The sequence below is a fragment of the Perca fluviatilis genome, chromosome 11 (assembly GCF_010015445.1).
Source record: "Perca fluviatilis chromosome 11, GENO_Pfluv_1.0, whole genome shotgun sequence".
In the NCBI taxonomy this organism is placed as follows: domain Eukaryota; kingdom Metazoa; phylum Chordata; class Actinopteri; order Perciformes; family Percidae; genus Perca; species Perca fluviatilis.
Genome location: NC_053122.1, coordinates 11,123,495 through 11,141,359, shown reverse-complemented (window position 1 = coordinate 11,141,359; position 17,865 = coordinate 11,123,495). Strand labels below are relative to the sequence as shown.

The window sequence follows — 17,865 nt, the reverse complement described above, 5'->3', positions numbered from 1 at the left end:
CTTGCTCTTAATTAACCCTTTTTCTTGACTTAGGCCACGTCCACATGTACCAAAACGATCTTTTTTCCCCCGTCTTCCCTGGCATCGTTTCAAGAAAAAAACGATGCCAAACGGATCCATTTGTAAATGACTCAACACGCTACTTCATATTCCAGGCCTATTGGTGGCGCTGTTTCTGCTACAGAAATTCACCAAAAAACAAAAAAGAAGAGGCGTAGCATGCGATAAAGCTTGTGCGGCATATACAAACAGATAGTATATTTTGCCCTAGTAACTCTAATAGGCTGAATGTCTTCTCCAGCAGGAACACAAGCATGTACCGTAGTCAACCATTGTTGTCAAAAAAGTGCGTCTTCAGGCAGTGTGTTTACAGGATTCATTTGGACAATCGGCCAAAACGATGCAACGTTTACACCAAAAAGCGTCTCCGTGTGGATGGCCCATTAGTCATCTCTGCCTCTTCTCTGTTCCTGTTTTCTCCTTTTTTCTCTTACTGAATCGTCTTTATGCTTCGTCCTTTGTGGCCCGGTAGCAAATGTTCCAAGCTGCGAACCTCTGCTTTAGACAAGCACATCGTCAGAAGCATACTGAAACCCTTACGCTTGATCTTCTTTTGATTTTTGCCACGTGCCACTGAATTTGCCATACATATAAGCTGCCAACATGGAAAAATGTGTTTTCTTAGCATCCTAGCAGGAGTTCAAAATACTATACTATATGTGGATTTATTTCCCTGAGCTCCCGTATCTCCCACATTGCACCACAAATTATGATTCTCAAATAAAGACTGTGAATTCAAGTAGAAACAAGGCCATAAATGCAATTAAAGCTGCGAGCAGCGATGGACGGGCCCTCGCGCCTCTGGCGCGTTGGGGTTATCGGCGGACGCCGCTCCTTGCGACCGTGCATTTGCGCGGCACTCAGAAGTCGCAAATCATCAACAATGAAAAGAGAACTCCCTGCCGAGTTCAATGATACCTCACACAAGACTCTACGTCATACAGGTCATTATCTGTGAAAAGGGACGTGGCTAAAGCATAGGGGGCGGGTCAAACCATCACCAATGAAGAATGAAGTCTCTGCTGAGTTCAAGGAGTTCGCTAAAGTACTACATGTGGAAATGGCCAAAATCGCACTAATTTCAAACTTTGAATTCAAAATGGCGGACTTCTTGTTGGGTTTAGGGTGTGGCTTTAATGAAGTTTTTTGTACATCTTGACATGTTACATATGTGTACCAAGTTTCGTGAGTCTACGTTAAATGCACTGCAAGGGGCTCAATTTTTTTTTACTTTCTAGGGGGCGCTAGCGAGCCATTTTTGTGCGGCTTTTCCCGAAACCCTTAAAATACGTAAATTTTCACCAGACTTGATGCGACCGCCAAATTTGGTGAGTTTTTGAATGTTTAGCCCCTCAAAAAGGCAATTCATTTGACGGGAAAAAGAATAGAAAGAATAGAATAGAAACAATAATTCCTTCAGTTTCAATAGGGCCTTCGCCGCTGTCGGCGCTCGGGCCCTAATAATGTCGGCAATCGCAGCAAACAAAAATGGCAACTGGCAGGTGTATTTACATTAACAGAGTCAATTCTTCTGGTCGATTTCTCTTGGAATGCAACATGGTGCTTTGTCAGGGCTTTCCAACAAGACACACATTCCCTTCATCTTCTCCTTACCAGAGGTAACAGTTTTTTCCTCTCCTCCTCCTGCCTCCTCTCTATTTTCTTCATCTTGTAGTTCCACTTGGGGATCTGGAGCTGGTTGTTGTTATTGCTCCGTTTGAGTTTTTCAGGCTTGAAGTTCAGAGGCGGGGCTTTGCAGAGCCTCACTTTGGGCACTACGATGCCTGGTCGCACGCTGCTTCTCCTCAGCATATTAAGAGGCAGGAGGCTTGCTCGTCTCATGGCCACTGTGGCCATGTCGTTTAGCAGCTGAGGCTGCAGGCTGGCTCTCCGATCCATCGACTTGGGGAGAAGGAGGATCCGCGAGTTCTGGAAAAATCTCTTGTAGTTGTTAAGTCTGTCCGGGCCCAGACGCTTCAGTTCAGATACCCGTTGCCTCCTCAGGATCTCCTGCACTGCCTGACGACGCTTCCCGATGCACGGAGGGCTGCCTGGACACACAGTGCGGCAAGCTGTGGCAATGACTGGACTGGAGATACTGGTGGTGATGTGGACCATGTGCTCAAGAACGCCGTCATCCACAGGGTTAACCTTGTTGTTGATGTAAAACCCATGAGGGCAGCAGGAAAGGGAGTTGATCAAACGCCTCCAGCAAGACTTTGGCTCTTGGGCCTGGGCCACCAGCTCCTGCACAAGAAGATTCAATTCAATTCAATTCAATTCAATTTTATTTATAGTATCAAATCATAACAAAAGTTATCTCGAGACACTTTACAGATAGAGTAGGTCGAGACCACACTCTATAATTTCCAAAACCCCAACAATTACAGTAATTCCCTCAAGAGCAAGCATTAGCAGTGGCTATCGCGACAGTGGCAAGGAAAAACTCCCTTTTGAGGGGAAAAAACCTCGGCAGACCCAGACTCTTGGTAGGGGGTGTGTTGACGGGCCGGTTGGGGTGTGATGAACAGTGGTGATAATAGTCACATTAGAGGTCACAGTGACTGAAGGTTATCGTGGAAGTTCATGTCATAGCAGGGCACATCGTGTCATACTGAGTACTGCAGTCCCCTGATCAAACATTATAATTTAAAGCAGAGGTTCTCAATCGTTGTTCAGCCAAGGACCCCTTACTAGATAGAGAGAGAGTACTGCAATTGTTTTACACTTCTTAGTTATGTGAAAAAACAACACAGGAGAAAATAAAAAATATGCACACTATCCTACAAAACAATGCAATTGACATCAATTCAATTAGCTGCAAGTAATACTGTACCTAAACAAATTATCAAAGGCAAATCAAGAGAAAAGGGTTAATTTAAAGTGCTTTTCAGAACACACACATATAAAGACAGGCGGGGAGTGGTTCACAGTGTGCATTGGCTTAATAAAGCACAGATTCTGATTACAGTAGACTCTTTAAATCTATTAGCTATTTTAGATTTAAAAAATGCAGTAGCCTATTGCTCATTGAACTATGAAGACTTGTGTAAAAAAAAAAAATAATAATAAAATCAACCTGAAATCTTTTAACTGACTCCTTGACAGAGTGCCCTGCCCCAACTTTGAAAATCGCTGGTTTAAAGGAATCATTAATTGAAAGCATTATGTGGTGCGTTCAGTAGTAGGACTGTAGTCATGTAGAATGTATTAACCTCCAGCATGGGCCACTCCAGGGAGAAGGTGTCACAGAACTGCTCAGCACAGGGCTTTGACATCAGCCGATACATCAGATTGGCTGTCTCGTATCGACCAGTGAAGAGAGCCCACTCCCTGGGTGTCATATTGCGACTGTTGTCCTTTGCCTGAATATCACCTCCTGGAAACACAAAAAGTTATGCGAGGGAGAATCTGTGACTAAAGCTGGACTGTAATCTGCTCTACATTTCTAGAGATTTCTACCCGATATATACATACATCTAATAGCTGTCAGTTGCTTGTAAGAAGAATAAAATTTGTAATGCAAGATTTTCTAGAGTGGCTGTCTATTAACCTTAATTATTTAAAGGTGTGTGTTTTACCAGCCAGCATGAGAGCCCTGACACACTCAGCCTGGCCCTGCATGGCAGCCTTCATCAAAGCTGTATAACCGTGACAGTTCCTCCTCTCGATGTCCAGGCCAGGGAAGTAGTTGAGTAGGTAGTTCAAGATGAACGCATGACCTGCAGAGCAGAGAGAGACACAGACGTGAGACTAGATTCTGAAGTTTGGCACTAGCAAAGCTTCTTCTGACATATCTACTGACATTGTCTTTGCTTTTCTACATTTCAACTACTTTTTTTCTTTTTGAACACTCATCAATATTAAAACTTTCCTTTTCTAACCTTTATCTCACTTCTACCGTATAGCATTTTGGTTTCTATGAAAACATATTGTAGGTAGGGGTGGGGGAAAAAATTGATAAAGCATAGTATCGCAATATTTTCTGTGGCAATATTGTATCGATACACAGACACCAAGTATCGATCTTTTATGATATATGTGTTGGTCAGTTTGTCTGCTTGACTATCTGATTTTGCTGCAATACAATTGAAGTGAGATGAACAAACAGAGAAATGTATCTTTTTAGATAAAACAGATGTTGACAAAGTTTCCTTTTGGGGACATAATTTGAAATTGGGAAAAATTTGAAGTTGGAAAAAAGGTAATGAATTGCAATATATCGCAGAATATTGCAATATGTTTGAAATCGCAATAATATTGTATCGTGACAAAAGTATCATGATGATATTGTATCGTAAGGCCTCTGGTGATTCCCACCCCTAATTGTAGGTGGAGTTAGTGTCCATGTGTAACTTGTGGTACAGTTAAATTCCCTCCTGTACAAAAAAGACTGTAAGACTGACAGGTTTCAGGAGTGAATTTTTAACCCTGCCAGTGGAAGACAGTGTTGCACATAATCGGTCGGTCCACAATTTTGGTCCACGGAAATATCTCAAAAACTATTCTTTGGATGGCCATCAAATTTGGTACATACATAATAGCATGCTAATAAGCATGCTAATAATCCAATACGGTGGTGACATGGTGAACATACTGCACAAATTCAGTACAAACTAGTAGAAGCATGAATTGATTTGAAAATTATTTTTTTGTTTCCCTCAAGACACAACCATTGAAGACACACGAAGAGTTCATTTGTGAAACCAGATGTCTCTGTTTTTATTTATTTTCCTAAATTATGTTTTTTGTGTGCAATCGAGGGAATATCAATCAAACCGGTGTTCATATTAAGAATTGTTTTTATCCGTTGATAGACGCAAACTGTTCATATGAACTCTTTACATGTAAATATATGAACAACTTGCTCTCATTTATTTAGTAACTTTGTATCTCCTTTCTGGAAAAGGTCAACAGTTTTGTAACTGCTAAAGTTGCAACCTGATTTCAAACTTATATTTAGCCACTCTGGGGATTGGTCAAGCCACTTGACTGACTACGTTTACATCCACACCAATATTCCACTAGTATTCCGAATATGACAAATTCCAAATTTGATACAGGTCATGTAAACAGTATATTCTGGTTGGATTTTTTGAAAAAGGTCTTTTTCGACGTGGGATATTCCGGTATTATTTGGGTTTTAGAAGCATTCTTTGGACAAGTATACAGCACATTTGGAATACGCGTCTCAGTCTGGGGTTTTACCACAGTTTATAGCCTCTTGCTTGTTTACGGCTTATGGTGTGTTGCTATGGTTGCTGTACACAAACCAACCAGCCAACAGTTTGCAAGTCTGCAGACCCGATAAGAAGGAGGAACACAGTTACTTTTAAAGCTTTAGTGCGTAACTTTTGCAAAATATTGAACGTTCGTTACATTTAAGCCATTGCTAAATGAGTTGATACAAATCTAATGAAGACTATCAGCTCCACACAACTCTCTCTGGATTTCTTAGTATGGCTATGTTTGGAAATTGGTGTCGTCTGGTGACTTTCGCGCACAGAAACTCGAGTACAGATAATGACCTCTTCTGAAGAGTCCATTATGTTTTTGTAAACCTCTGTGTCCTCCTTGACTACTAGCAACTGTCTGGAGGAGTGTGGGGGGGGTGAAGCTCAATCACAGAAGGCTTGTGTCATGTGGATGCGCCAACAGAATTGTCGTCATTACTTGGGGGAGACAGAAACTACGCACTATAGTTTTAAACAATATCAAAGACTTGGATATCAACAGGTTTTTGGATATGCGCACACATCGCTACGCCGACCTTTTCAAGAAGCTGGTTGAAGGAATGAAAGAGGGACGCTGTGTTCGCACGCTCCAACAAGTCCGCCACCGCTGGAAAACTTTGAAAAAATCGTGTTTTGCACAGCTACATGTAAACGGGAATATTAGTGGAATACTTTTTCTTTAGCCATGTAAACACCTTAGTCGGAATATCGTCTTTTTTTCTGAAATAAGGGCAAAAAGCGGAATATTATGTGCATGTAAACGTAGTCAGTGTTGCTGATGGGATTTGAAGTCAAACTACAGTTTTTCATCATTCAGCTTCAGCTTCACATCAGCTTCTTAAACATCAGAACCTTCCTAATTGAGTAAATCCAGTCTAAATCCAGACTAATGAAACAGCCTGATCTTCTGAAATTCCTTGAAATGAGCTCAACGCAGAGTTTACGCAACAGAAATCCGTTAAAGAGGTCCAGCTAGAAGCATATGCATGGTTGAATGAAGGGTGGAGGGAGGAGGAGGGTTAACACTGAGCGTTCACCTCAGAGGACACAGGTTTAATTCCCAACACACTTTCTACCTTTAGAGAAGGGTTTTAAGGAGAGTTTTTCTTGTCATGTATTTGACCTCTGTGCTGCAGTGTGGACTCACAGTCTTGGTCAGCTGTTCCCCTGAGGTGTTGCAGAGTACTTGGTCATGAAAGGGGATCAATACTTCTTTTAATGAAGCAGAAAACGAAGAGTAGTCTGCAGCTATTCATCACAGGACACAGAGAGCCATTCATCATCGTTAGCAGATGAGAGGCTGGGGTTCCGTGTCTGATACATGTGGCTGCATCACTATGAAATGACTTACCATGGTACTTTCTAATGACAGCAAATACCAATGATTCTTGCAACTGGAAGCACCAGACCTCATAATATAATCTGTGCTTTACTTTGGACCAATTTTAAAACTCAGTTCTCTCCAATAAAATGTCTACCACTGTAAAGTATGCATCAAAAGTAGTTAGGGGGAGAAACATAGCATGCAAGGTAACATGTCTCACTGGGAGACATACTACAGTAGATTCTTAGGAATATAAGGTAAAAAGGATATTAATGGGTTGATGAATGCACAAATTGTGACACATCCTGGAAGTCGTGTGTGTATATATGAAGTGATAATACTTCATGTTTGGTCATGTAAACTGTGTCTGGAGTCTCTGGACAGTCATAGCCAGAGTTTTTTAGTACTAGATTTTAATGAGAAACACTAACAATGAAACTGTTTAACATTGTGATAAATGGAGGAGAAAGATAAGGAACTAAATATGCTCTCTATCATCTCTACAGAATCTTTCTATGGATCCCTGTCAGATCATATCAATAACTGGCAATTACAGGATCATTGCACATTTAATTTCCCTTCAGTTATTTTATAAGATTATTTTGATTAAAAGAAAACAACAGTTTGTTACAACTTGGGTTTTATTTTTGTGGCTCTGGCCATTGGTTCTATCAGTTATGATAACATTGTACTCACCGAGGTAACTACTGGAATATAGTGAAATAAAGTGTTAGCCAATCTGGCTTTACAGCCTGCACAATTGTCTGACCACTCATATGTGTCCATTAGTCCATCAGTTTTGACACTTTTTGTAATTGCCTACTAATACAAAATTAAATTACTAGACAGCATGACTGGAAGCCTGTTCATATTCTACATGAAAACAGTTAAGGCCGTAAACCTAATTAAATGAATAACTGGGCATATTGGTGCATTTAAAACAATTTGACTTGAACATAGTGAGCAAGTAGAAGCTCTACCTCCAAGTCACTATCTGTGGCTGTTAAAGTACATCCTCCGCCGGTGTGCTAGATGCTGATGGAGCTGGCCTTTCACGGATAAGGTTTGATACTGTCAAGGTACAATAGTGCTTGATGATGGTTTAAAAGTAGTACATCCAGGTTCATGTCGGGAAATTACTTAAAATGAGACGACGCAGACTTAAACCAACTACTAATTGTAAGCGTCACACAATGGTCAAATTATTGTACATTATGGCACTTTTTATCTCACAAAATTATCGTACAAATATGTTTTGTTGCTCTGATGTCAAAGACTGCCAGTTGCTTGGAGTAGCTTTACTGTACAGACATGAGAGTGGTATTGGTCTTGTATTTGTGTTCAGCATTTCTTGAACTAAACAAACAGGACAGTTAGTGAGATCTCAATCAAGTACAGTCTGTACTTGTACTGTACCACACGGTCTGGAAGAGAGGTCTAATACGTCTAAGTACTAGCACTAACAATTCTTTAATTCAAAGGTGTGTTTACCTGCTTGTGCTGCAGTAATAAGAGCAGTGTTACCCTCGTTGTCCTGCCAGTTGACATCGAGAAACGGGCACTGAGAGAGGCCGATGACCACGTCCACGTAGCCATGGTAGCACGCCATAATCAGACCAGACTGAAACACAAAAACAAGAGTGCTTGAGTTTCTTTCTCTCTCTTCGTGATTTATTTTGGCTGTTAAAAACACCAAAATTGTTTCTCGGGGCTACAGGGAAGCTTATTCATAGCCATATCTCCTCATAGGAGAAAACAATTGCAGTTATTCTCATAAAAAGAAATAACACTTATCAGTTACATTGCCTACAAGCACAGTTAAAGACAGAGAGTGAGTCTGTATTAGACAGGCTAAATATGGGTTTTCAACTGGAGTGGTCACTTGCCAAGCACTTATTTGTCCAAATTCCTACTGCCTGGTTTGCTCTTATTTAAAAGGACCATAGCTGTTAAATCAGAGTTAGTGTCACTATCATATTTTTCCACAAAACACACATTAACAAAGGGGACAGGGATTGCATTTTCAATCTTTCGAGACAGTTAATACTGTTACCAGCCTTACTGGAACTCATGATAATAATCTAACCAGCTGATGGTGTAACAAAATGGTAAGAAAGACATTAGACACAACCCATTCCAAACTGGATCTAGTTGTGAATACTTTGTAGTCCACCGTGGTTTAAAGTTAGAAGTATAATAATGTCTTTTAGCCATAATTTCAACTGTAATGACAACATTCACCAACTTCGTTGTTTGCGATCTGGCCTCACACCAACATTGCTGAAAAGATTAAGTCCAGTAAAGCAAATAAAAGGGATGAGACAATCACACATTTTATAGACAAACCCCCAGTTTACCCACATTATCTAAACCACTCAAGGGAGCCCCCCTGTAGCATCCCTCCATTTCAACTCTGACTCCATTTACAACCAGCTTTAACATGTGGTCTGTATGTGAATATGATATTTGGATAAGGAAAAACACATGTTAATTCAAAGTGTATATGCATGCAGAAGGCATTGTGATTAGAATGTGATCAGAGGAGCCAGACCACATGCGGAGGTGGTGCGTGGCTTGGATGTCACTATCCAGATGATGTATCTAGACACAGATCGCATGTTCGTATCAGATGTAACTGGGGCAAGTAAATCAAAGGCCTGCAGAAAGGTCTCTCTGCCGGTTTGTATCAGTAACTTAATCCAAACTTGGCCTTTTCTGTCTGCAGTTGTGAAACAAAACGTTTCATTATCCACATTCTCATTCCATCCCACCAATTTAGCTGCATTTTGTTGTAGCTCCCACTGTAGTGCTAGTCTTCCCAAATGAGGTATGACAAGTAATTAATGCCTTCCGTACTACCCACTTCTGGGTTATAAAGCACTTCAAAAGGTACAGCTGGTTGACCAATTAAATCTTTATGGGATAATACAAGAACTTAGTTTCAACCCAGAGCAAGAGGATAATTAAGATCATAAAACAATGGCATGAACTGAAGGAAATTATTTCCAAGCTTTCTCTTTAGAGAGACAAATAAGAGAGAATGTGTATTAATAATTGTAACCAAAATGACTTGGCATTAGCTACATACAGGAGCTGCACCAGGCTCAGCTGGCCTGACCACAAAACCTGATGTAACTGCCAGTGAAAAGAACAGCCAAGTTCAATCAGGGACAATATGATTTGTGTTGCATACCACAATACATCTTAGTAATGGGCCTTAAAGTGGTGGATTATATGTAGGGTGAGGCTATTTGCACCCCTGGTACAATTAGCAGTGTATGCTATTTGTACCCTGGTGCAATTAGAAGTGCTATTCGTACCCTGGTGCAATTAGAAATGAATGCTATTCGTACCCTGGTGCAATTAGAAATGAATGCTATTCGTACCCCGCCGGTGTACACAGCAATGTATGCTATTTGCACCCCTGTGCATTTACAGTACCTTGGCATATATTTACACACAGTTATCCATACTACTCATGTATTACACCTTTTTGGAATATTATCGCCCTGACATTCTTACCCTAACCATAACCAATCCCACTCCTCTAAACCTAACCAACCCAACCAGAGCAGGCATATTCATGAGTCTTCCCCTACCACCCTGCAAAAAAGTCCCTGACTTGCGCAATTGCATGCAAATTATCCAATCCAAAATGAAAAAAATAATATTGCCTCACAGAGGAATCAAACTCCAAACTCCCATACCAAAGGTAAGTATACTAACCACTCACCTAGTAGTTCTTACACAATGTTGTATAACTGTTTATGACTTGGTTTTTTCAAGCCTCGGTTGCTAGGTAACAGTACTGCATACAAAAAATAGTTAGTAACTAACAAACTAACGGTTGTATGCTTTCACTGAAGACAGAAAGCGCAACTGTAGTATCCATTTCCCGCTAGAGATTCAATTGTTATAAACTTCAGAGACAAAACTTTGCCAGTATTGGCGGTCATGGAAGATGAACGTCCGCCATGATTTTGGTGCACGCGAGCAACGTGTTTTTGTTGTTACATCACAGGGTGTGAATAGCTCAACTGTGTGGCCGAGGCTATTCGTACCAGGGGTGCAAATAGACACTCCGTTATAGGGTATCATGAACACTGACATTTTGAAAGAAATTCAATTTTTTAGTTTGTTTACTGAACTCACAATCACAAAATCTCAACGGTTTGTGAGTTCTGCTTGATACTTGTAAGCTGTGGACATAATTGAACATTTAAAAGGCTAAAGTGGTACCAAGTGGCCAATCAACATTGCCCACACGTGAACTAACAACAGATTAATTATGATTTGATGATGTTGTCGTTGTCTGTGCTTTTGTATGTTTTATTTTAATGGCATTAACCTGCCAGGGACTGCAGATGAAAATGGCTAAATCTGGCAAATTTACATGATGGACTCAAGTGCTCATCCATCAACTGCATTGTCCCTTCTTAAATAAATAGACATGCAATTTTGAATAACAGGATATTCCCAGGTGCTACAACAACTCCCTACTCTAAACATAAGGTCTTGTGTGACTATTAACAGTTGATACCATGGCCTCTAAAGACATAAGTCATAATCTCACTCTTTTGAGGGGCAGTGGGTGGCTTACACCACGATCAAAACCATGTTGTAGCAGTGATGCTGCACATACACATCAGTTACACAGCTGTACATGAACTCTGTGGAAAAGAGGACACTCATAATACAGATGCTACCACAATATATAATCAAAGTTCAAAAAGCCATACCTGTGACTTTGCACGTTTTAACTGATATATCTCAAATCATGAGTACTTTACATAACTGCTAACTGTTTTGCACACTATGCGGTTTCATATTTTTAAATGAATTTCTACTGTGAAAATACTTTAATCTTTAACTGATAAAATGTTAAATAAAGTGATTAACAGCGTTTTTTTTCGTATTCATCATTTTGTATCTGAAGCACCTGCCAATAACACCTTGGAAAATGTTTGTAGTAAATGTTTTTTTTCCTACCTTTGGAGCAGCCGTTGGTAGTGATTGCCAAATGAAGCCTCATAAAGCTTTTTCAACTATTTTCTTTGATCACGGTTATATTTTTGTTTTCAAAGTGACACAGTGAAGACTATTAAAATCAACCTGCACTTACCTAGATTGCCATGCAATGACATTGGAAAATGAATGGAAAGCAATGGCTGCCTGTACAGTAGTAAATACATCTAAAAACCTCAAACTCTTCAGAGTTTCCACGATAGCTAAAACTTACATAAACACTAAAACCGGAACATAATGCATTTTCACCCACACTATTATAACCTTTGCGAGGAAACTTAGGTTTCCATTGGAAAAGCATTGTAGTCTTTTGGTTTACATCAGGAAAGTTGTGAACAAAACGTAGACTTTGCTGGTTTCAAGTCAACACTGAAAACAAAGCCAGAAGTGCCTGAAAATCATTTCATTCAAATGCGTTGAACCCAGACACCTACTCTTCTGTTCCGATCCGTCTCTTTCACTTCCTCTTCGGTCACTCCTTGTCTGATCATAATCTTGACGATGATGGTGTTGTTGTTGCAGCAGGCCTTAAAGAAGGAAATGGGTTCGGGGCTGTCAGGGCATGGCGATCGCTGGTACATAATTTGAGACCCAACTGAATCGTCATGGGGGTAGAAAGAATCGTCGGAGGCAATGCTCTGTGTGTCCGAGCGATCTGGCAGGGCATCAAAGTCCAACTCCTCGAACTCTTGGTAGATATCGTCCTCATCATCCCAATAGTTGTGCGTGTAATCAACTTCAAAATCCTCGCTATCATCCTCTCCCGACACCTCACACTCATCCCCATTTTTTTCAACATTGGTGATGGATATGGCAGGTGTATCCATAGCCCCTTTATTAGTCCTAAGCGGACTCTCGCCCAGTCCCACACCTCGGAACACTCCATTTTCCCGAACCTTTGAACCTTCACTCTGTTCCTCTGTTATTAACACCATTTAAACCCTCCCCTGCCCCCAAACACTTAAATTATTGTGGGGTGCCAGGGGATTCCTAGGGAAACCTAGAGTTTATGGACACCGGCCCGCTGCAATACATTGTTTCATCGTACCAGACAGAAGATTGAATCCTGCCAGGCTATTGACCTCTATCTGTTTCCGTCTCAGTCTGGTTTTTCCAACAAATAAGGGTCACCAAAGGTCAAAAGAAAGGCATGAGATCATCACACATGCTCCCGATCCTCCGTCATTGTCGAATTAATCTTCTTTGGATGCCATAGAGTTTAGGATTCCCTAGAACTCCACAAGACAATTTTGTCAAGAAAGGTTTGATCGAATGCATGATCTGAGGTAGTCATTCTGAATTGATGAAGTGACCAAATAGTTTCAATAAAAAAAAAAAAGTGTCACAAGTTTTCCCTTATTAAATGAGTCCGTCAGCTTCGCATTTACAAATACCTTGAGTATGACGAGCCCAAGAGTTTCCATGAGTTACAGTGGTGGAAAAGTCACTGCCCCTTTCCACGTGACTCTTCGTAATGGCACCAAAAGCCTTGTCCGTCCGATCTTTAATCATGGCTTCAGAAAAGAGACTTCTTGAATCTTGATGACAATTTAAAGCTAAAGATGGATGTCCTCTGGAAAATAGAGCAGGCAGTCATCTAGGTTAGAAACAGTAACAGTCACCACCAACAGCAACATGGAGAAACATTGATCTTCCTTTGATGATGGCCGGCAATGGGATGAGAGACATTCTCTTGAACTGATACGTGATAATCCCTTTAGTCGCTCTCCCTTTAGCTCTAGCTGTTCTGTCGTATTCCCCTCCCCTGTGACAAGACAGTTTGAATGATGTCTATTGGAATACAATAAAGTGTAACATTGAATGGTAGAAGCACAGAAGCAATGTCTTCACCTTTGAAAATATTCTCTCTTAATATCTGTAGATGTTTTACAGAGGGACAACTGAAAAAAATAAGTAATCAAACCAGGGTGACCTCTTTGTTGTTCTAGACACAGGATATGCAAAGTAAATGCAACAAATATAAAAAACACTCACGCCAATGTTTACACCAACATTCATTTACTACATATGTTCTGACCAAAACATCCTTATTAGAGAATTATTGTTATCAGTGTAACAGATCAAGCTGACCCCCCCGCCCCCACCATGTTTTTATCTTCTGCTGCTCTTAACACTGCCAGCTTAAACTGGATTTAACAACCATGTGACTTCATGTGTGTATACAGGGTACAGTGGAAGGACTGGGATCACCCTTATCCAAGACAAAGTCACCTTCATCAGGATCTAAGGCTATCTAGTAGTTACTTTCAACTGATACAAATGAAAAAAAATGTATTTTTATTTTATTTTTATATTTATTTTTAGGTTTTACAAATTCAGATAGAAAATTCAAGTTTCCAATATTCAAAACAATTAAGTTGCTTGAATTTAATTAATCAAATTCTGAGCTAACATTTCAAAGAGGAGTCTTTTTTTTTTTTTGGCCACAGCAGAAATAAACTGTTCTCATGAACCATGAACCATAGCTATGGAAAGTAAAGCACTCGTTGTGCATCTAGTCAATGTTTTTATTGCTGTATGGACCACATTGACTGCTGCTGTATAAAAACGCGTAGGGAGGTCATCGGGGTGGATGGATGGGTCATAAAACACAGCGCTTTCATTCTGGGGACTGGAGTTTCCTTCCTGGGGAAAACAAAAGACTTTGACCCAGGAAACGCATATTCTTTCTGCAGGGGTGTTTTACTCCAAATCACGATTTTTTTTCCCCTAAACTTAACTAGTCGTTTTGGTGCCTAAACTTAACTGGCGCCTCTCTTTTTGTCGGCTAAACTCAACTGCCACGGCCCCTGAAAGGACCGCCATCTTTCGGGCCCCTGTAGCCGGCTCCCGGTAACCTATTGTCGGCTAAACTCAACGAGCAATGGTCGCTGATGAGACCGACAGCTCACAGAGCTCTGTAGCCGGCGTCACAGGACCAGCCGGCAGTCGCCTAATTTCGTAGGATATCAAATGAATTGGTTTGCATACATTTTCCTGCAATATCATACGAAACCGTTCATGAGAATGTGTTGGAACACAACACTGACTCATTATCACCTTTTAAGTTGATACGGCTAACTTGTTAGCGAGAAGTTGCCTTTCTTGGTAGGCATGTTCAAGTGTGACTTTTTAATTCTTACATTTTGGGTTTGAATTTTTATCAAAATCAAGTTTTTTTGCATTATCACCACTTTTAATTATCTACTGGAAATTTCAAAGAGAGACTGGTTTTCAAAGTAAAATATGTCAATGCTATATATTCAGAATTTTGTAGACTTATTATTGCTTCCATACATGACAAGTTTGCATTGATATAAAATATTGTTTACTGAGGTAGTGTTGGATTCGAGTAACCAGTCTACTTCACATGGTCACGCACTGAGCATCCGATCTGGGCATATGTGCCGGACAGTTTGGGATTCCAAGTGTTTTGTGCCAACTGCCTTGGCCAGTTAAGGTTTGCCACAAGAAGATACAGTCCACACTGAGCCAACGTGTTTTCAGGCACAGAAATAGTAATCTCTAGTGGTTAAATCCTGCCTTTCCTGAAACGCATTACACCATTCTGTGTTATAAACTGCCCTTCACATGTGCTTTAAAGGAGGTCAAATAATTATTTGCAAGTTGTCTTTAACCCTGGTCTTAAAAAGATTGTGCAAAGTAGTCATCTGTGCCAGAGAGTGAACATTTCACTCTTGTTCTTTGCCTGCAGTCTGGTTTTACAGTGGAGAAAAAATAGAACTATCAAACTCTTCATGACACAGCACTAATCTCTTCAGAGCTCCTTAAGGAGGGACAAATTACAGGCACTTAGTCCATGATTTGATCGTCATGAAAAGGTCAATCCCATTGTGCTTGTGAAAAATGAAGCACAGGTTGGGAAAATCTGATTTAGCATGTTAGAAATCGTTTCAGCTGCATATTCTCCTAATCTGTACGTGGCTTCCAAAACTGTTAAGACATCTTTGCAGTAGCAGAAAGGTAATTGGATTCAGCAGAAATAACCCCACGTCCCATTTTCCTAGAGCTGCTTTTTCCAGCAGTGACAGACAGACAAATCAGAAGTAGGCTGTTCTAAACTGCTGATGTTGAATATTAAATTATTGATATGTTTGTTAATTAATAGCCTGTGTTCTGTGACACTCGGTCACATACTTTTTCCTAACAAATCTACAAATAAATCAAAACTAAAGGCTGGATGTGAAAAGCAATAGGGACAGGAACTATTATGTGCCAAAAGGTTTTGACAGCCCAATACACAAACATCTACTTCCATGAGTTGGAAGAAAATAATTAAAGCTTAAAGACCTATAACACTTACACAAATAATGTAGGAGTGAGGGTTAGGCCTTAGAGCATGCGCTTTGAGCCGACTGACAGTGTGCTTGGTGAAGATTTTCTGTGGTTGAACCATAGACTTTATAAAAAATGGACCTTTTCACTGTGACGTCACTCGTAAGTTTCCAAGGAGCCAAAAGGAAGCTCAAAGTGGGCGGCTACCGGTGGCTACAGCCGTCACCATCTTGCCAGTGCCTGACGTTACCTAATTTCCGGCTAATCTAAATATGGGTAAAGAGGTGGAGCGTGGACAGAGCTGAATGAATGAAGCTGAATGAAGCCTACAGTCCATGCTCTCCTCCTGTGACGGCAGCCACCTGTCACTCAAAGCTGCACACCCTTAATTATGCAGAACTTTAAGTGTGAATATGATGTAAATGGTTAAGTTATATAAAAAAAAACGTTACCCCCTGTACATTGGTTTAATGTTTCAGCACCTGAGGTTGCCCCTTGGGTTGAACCTGCTGGCTTCCTTCTGGCTTCGCACTAGTCTCGCATTGCCAGACTGTCTGCCACAGCGCTGCGGAGGGGGGTCTGGCTAGTCCACACAGCATTCCGCGATGGGAGAAAAACATGCTCTGGTTTATTAGCATTTCTTTAAACCAATCACAATCGTCTTGGGCAGTGCTTACCGCCGGATGGAGCCACGGTGCCGCTGCAAAATAGCCTCGGGAAGGAACCTGTTTTGGTAGTCGTGCAACAGAAAACTCAGATTGGACAGGTAGTCTAGCTAGTCCTCATAAATCGAACAGAGTTTAGAACGCCAACACAAAGAAAGCGGAAGGTAACTAATTTCTGGCGGCACCGGAGAAATCCCAGAAGTGCAACGTCTAGATTTCGACTAGCTTCGCGCAAAAAATTGGCCAGTGTGCATCACATGATTTTGCAATACTAAGTGTGGCCACTATGCCAGAATCCCCCTTTAGAGCCCAGCACTGTTCCTGGTGGTTCTGTTGTAACCATAGACCTTAATATTTACAGTCTATGGTTGTCACTGGATGGCAAGTATGTTTTTTAAGCATTACTCCTCAGACAAGAGTGATCAAACCTATGGAGTCTTTAGTGGAGGAGTGGAGTGGAGTGTGTAGCTGCAGACATCCATCTCCTCCTTCGGACCAGTTCAGGTCCTGAGCTTGGAGAAAAAAAATGGGACGTCTGAAATTGTGTACACCGGAGACAATACTATCAGGTTACGATAGCATGCTTCATAGTTCATTAGTTTGAATAAGCCACATGACCTCCACCAATAACAATATAATACTACTACAACTACTATAATAACACCAAGTTAAACAATACAACCTTGATATTTCAAACTAACTCATACAGTTAGGGTTATGTAATTTTAAGCTGCAAATCACTTGGTACTAACCTGAGTTTGCTAACGTTAGATAGCTTTGCTAATGTCGTTAGCAAACTAAAGTTAACTGAAATGATTACATTAAGCTTTTTGCTATCGTATCCTGACCGTAGAGCTAATACAAACAATTACAATAACATTACACAAACACTTGCAAAAAATGCAAGTGGGCAGAACCTCTGTAGAAAAGAAAAAACTCACAATTAACATACCTTGAAAACTTAACCTTCTCAGATTCATTTATTATTTGGATCATTTTTAGAGGCATGTGGAGGGATAAATACCCAGTATTTCACATGGATAAAGAAAAACTGTCAGAATATTTTTTTTATTGTTTTGTGTTACAGTAGTTTTTTTGTTTTGCTCACCTATCATGTTAATAATCTCACCACTCCTGATATTTATCTTCCAACCCCTTATAGGTTCGTCATTGGGATCGACAGTTCTATGCCAAAAATAAACAGACAGGAGTAACACCAATAACATTTGTTTCACGATCATATTGTCTGCAGCGTGAAGAA

The 17,865-nt window shown here is 40.5% G+C and overlaps 1 protein-coding gene across 1 annotated transcript; it reads right to left on the bottom strand.

The window, feature by feature from the left end:
* Positions 1-1,475: 1,475 nt before the first annotated feature.
* Positions 1,476-13,341, bottom strand: LOC120567621 (ankyrin repeat domain-containing protein 33B-like). The gene is made up of 5 exons (XM_039814534.1): positions 12,078-13,341; positions 8,110-8,239; positions 3,642-3,782; positions 3,276-3,439; positions 1,476-2,307 (listed from the first exon to the last, which is right to left on the bottom strand). The coding sequence occupies exons 1-5, from the start codon at positions 12,576-12,578 to the stop codon at positions 1,660-1,662; spliced, it is 1,584 nt and encodes a 527-aa protein (XP_039670468.1). The 5' UTR covers positions 12,579-13,341; the 3' UTR covers positions 1,476-1,659.
* Positions 13,342-17,865: the final 4,524 nt, after the last annotated feature.

Coding starts and splice junctions, on each gene's coding strand:
- LOC120567621 (XM_039814534.1), bottom strand. CDS start 12,578: ATGGTGTTAATAACAGAGGAACAGAGTGAAGGTTCAAAGGTTCGGGAA. Junction 8,240..12,077: donor AGACGGATCGGAACAGAAGA/GTAGGTGTCTGG, acceptor TTTGTGTTTCAG/TCTGGTCTGATTATGGCGTG. Junction 3,783..8,109: donor TATTACTGCAGCACAAGCAG/GTAAACACACCT, acceptor TCTGCTCTGCAG/GTCATGCGTTCATCTTGAAC.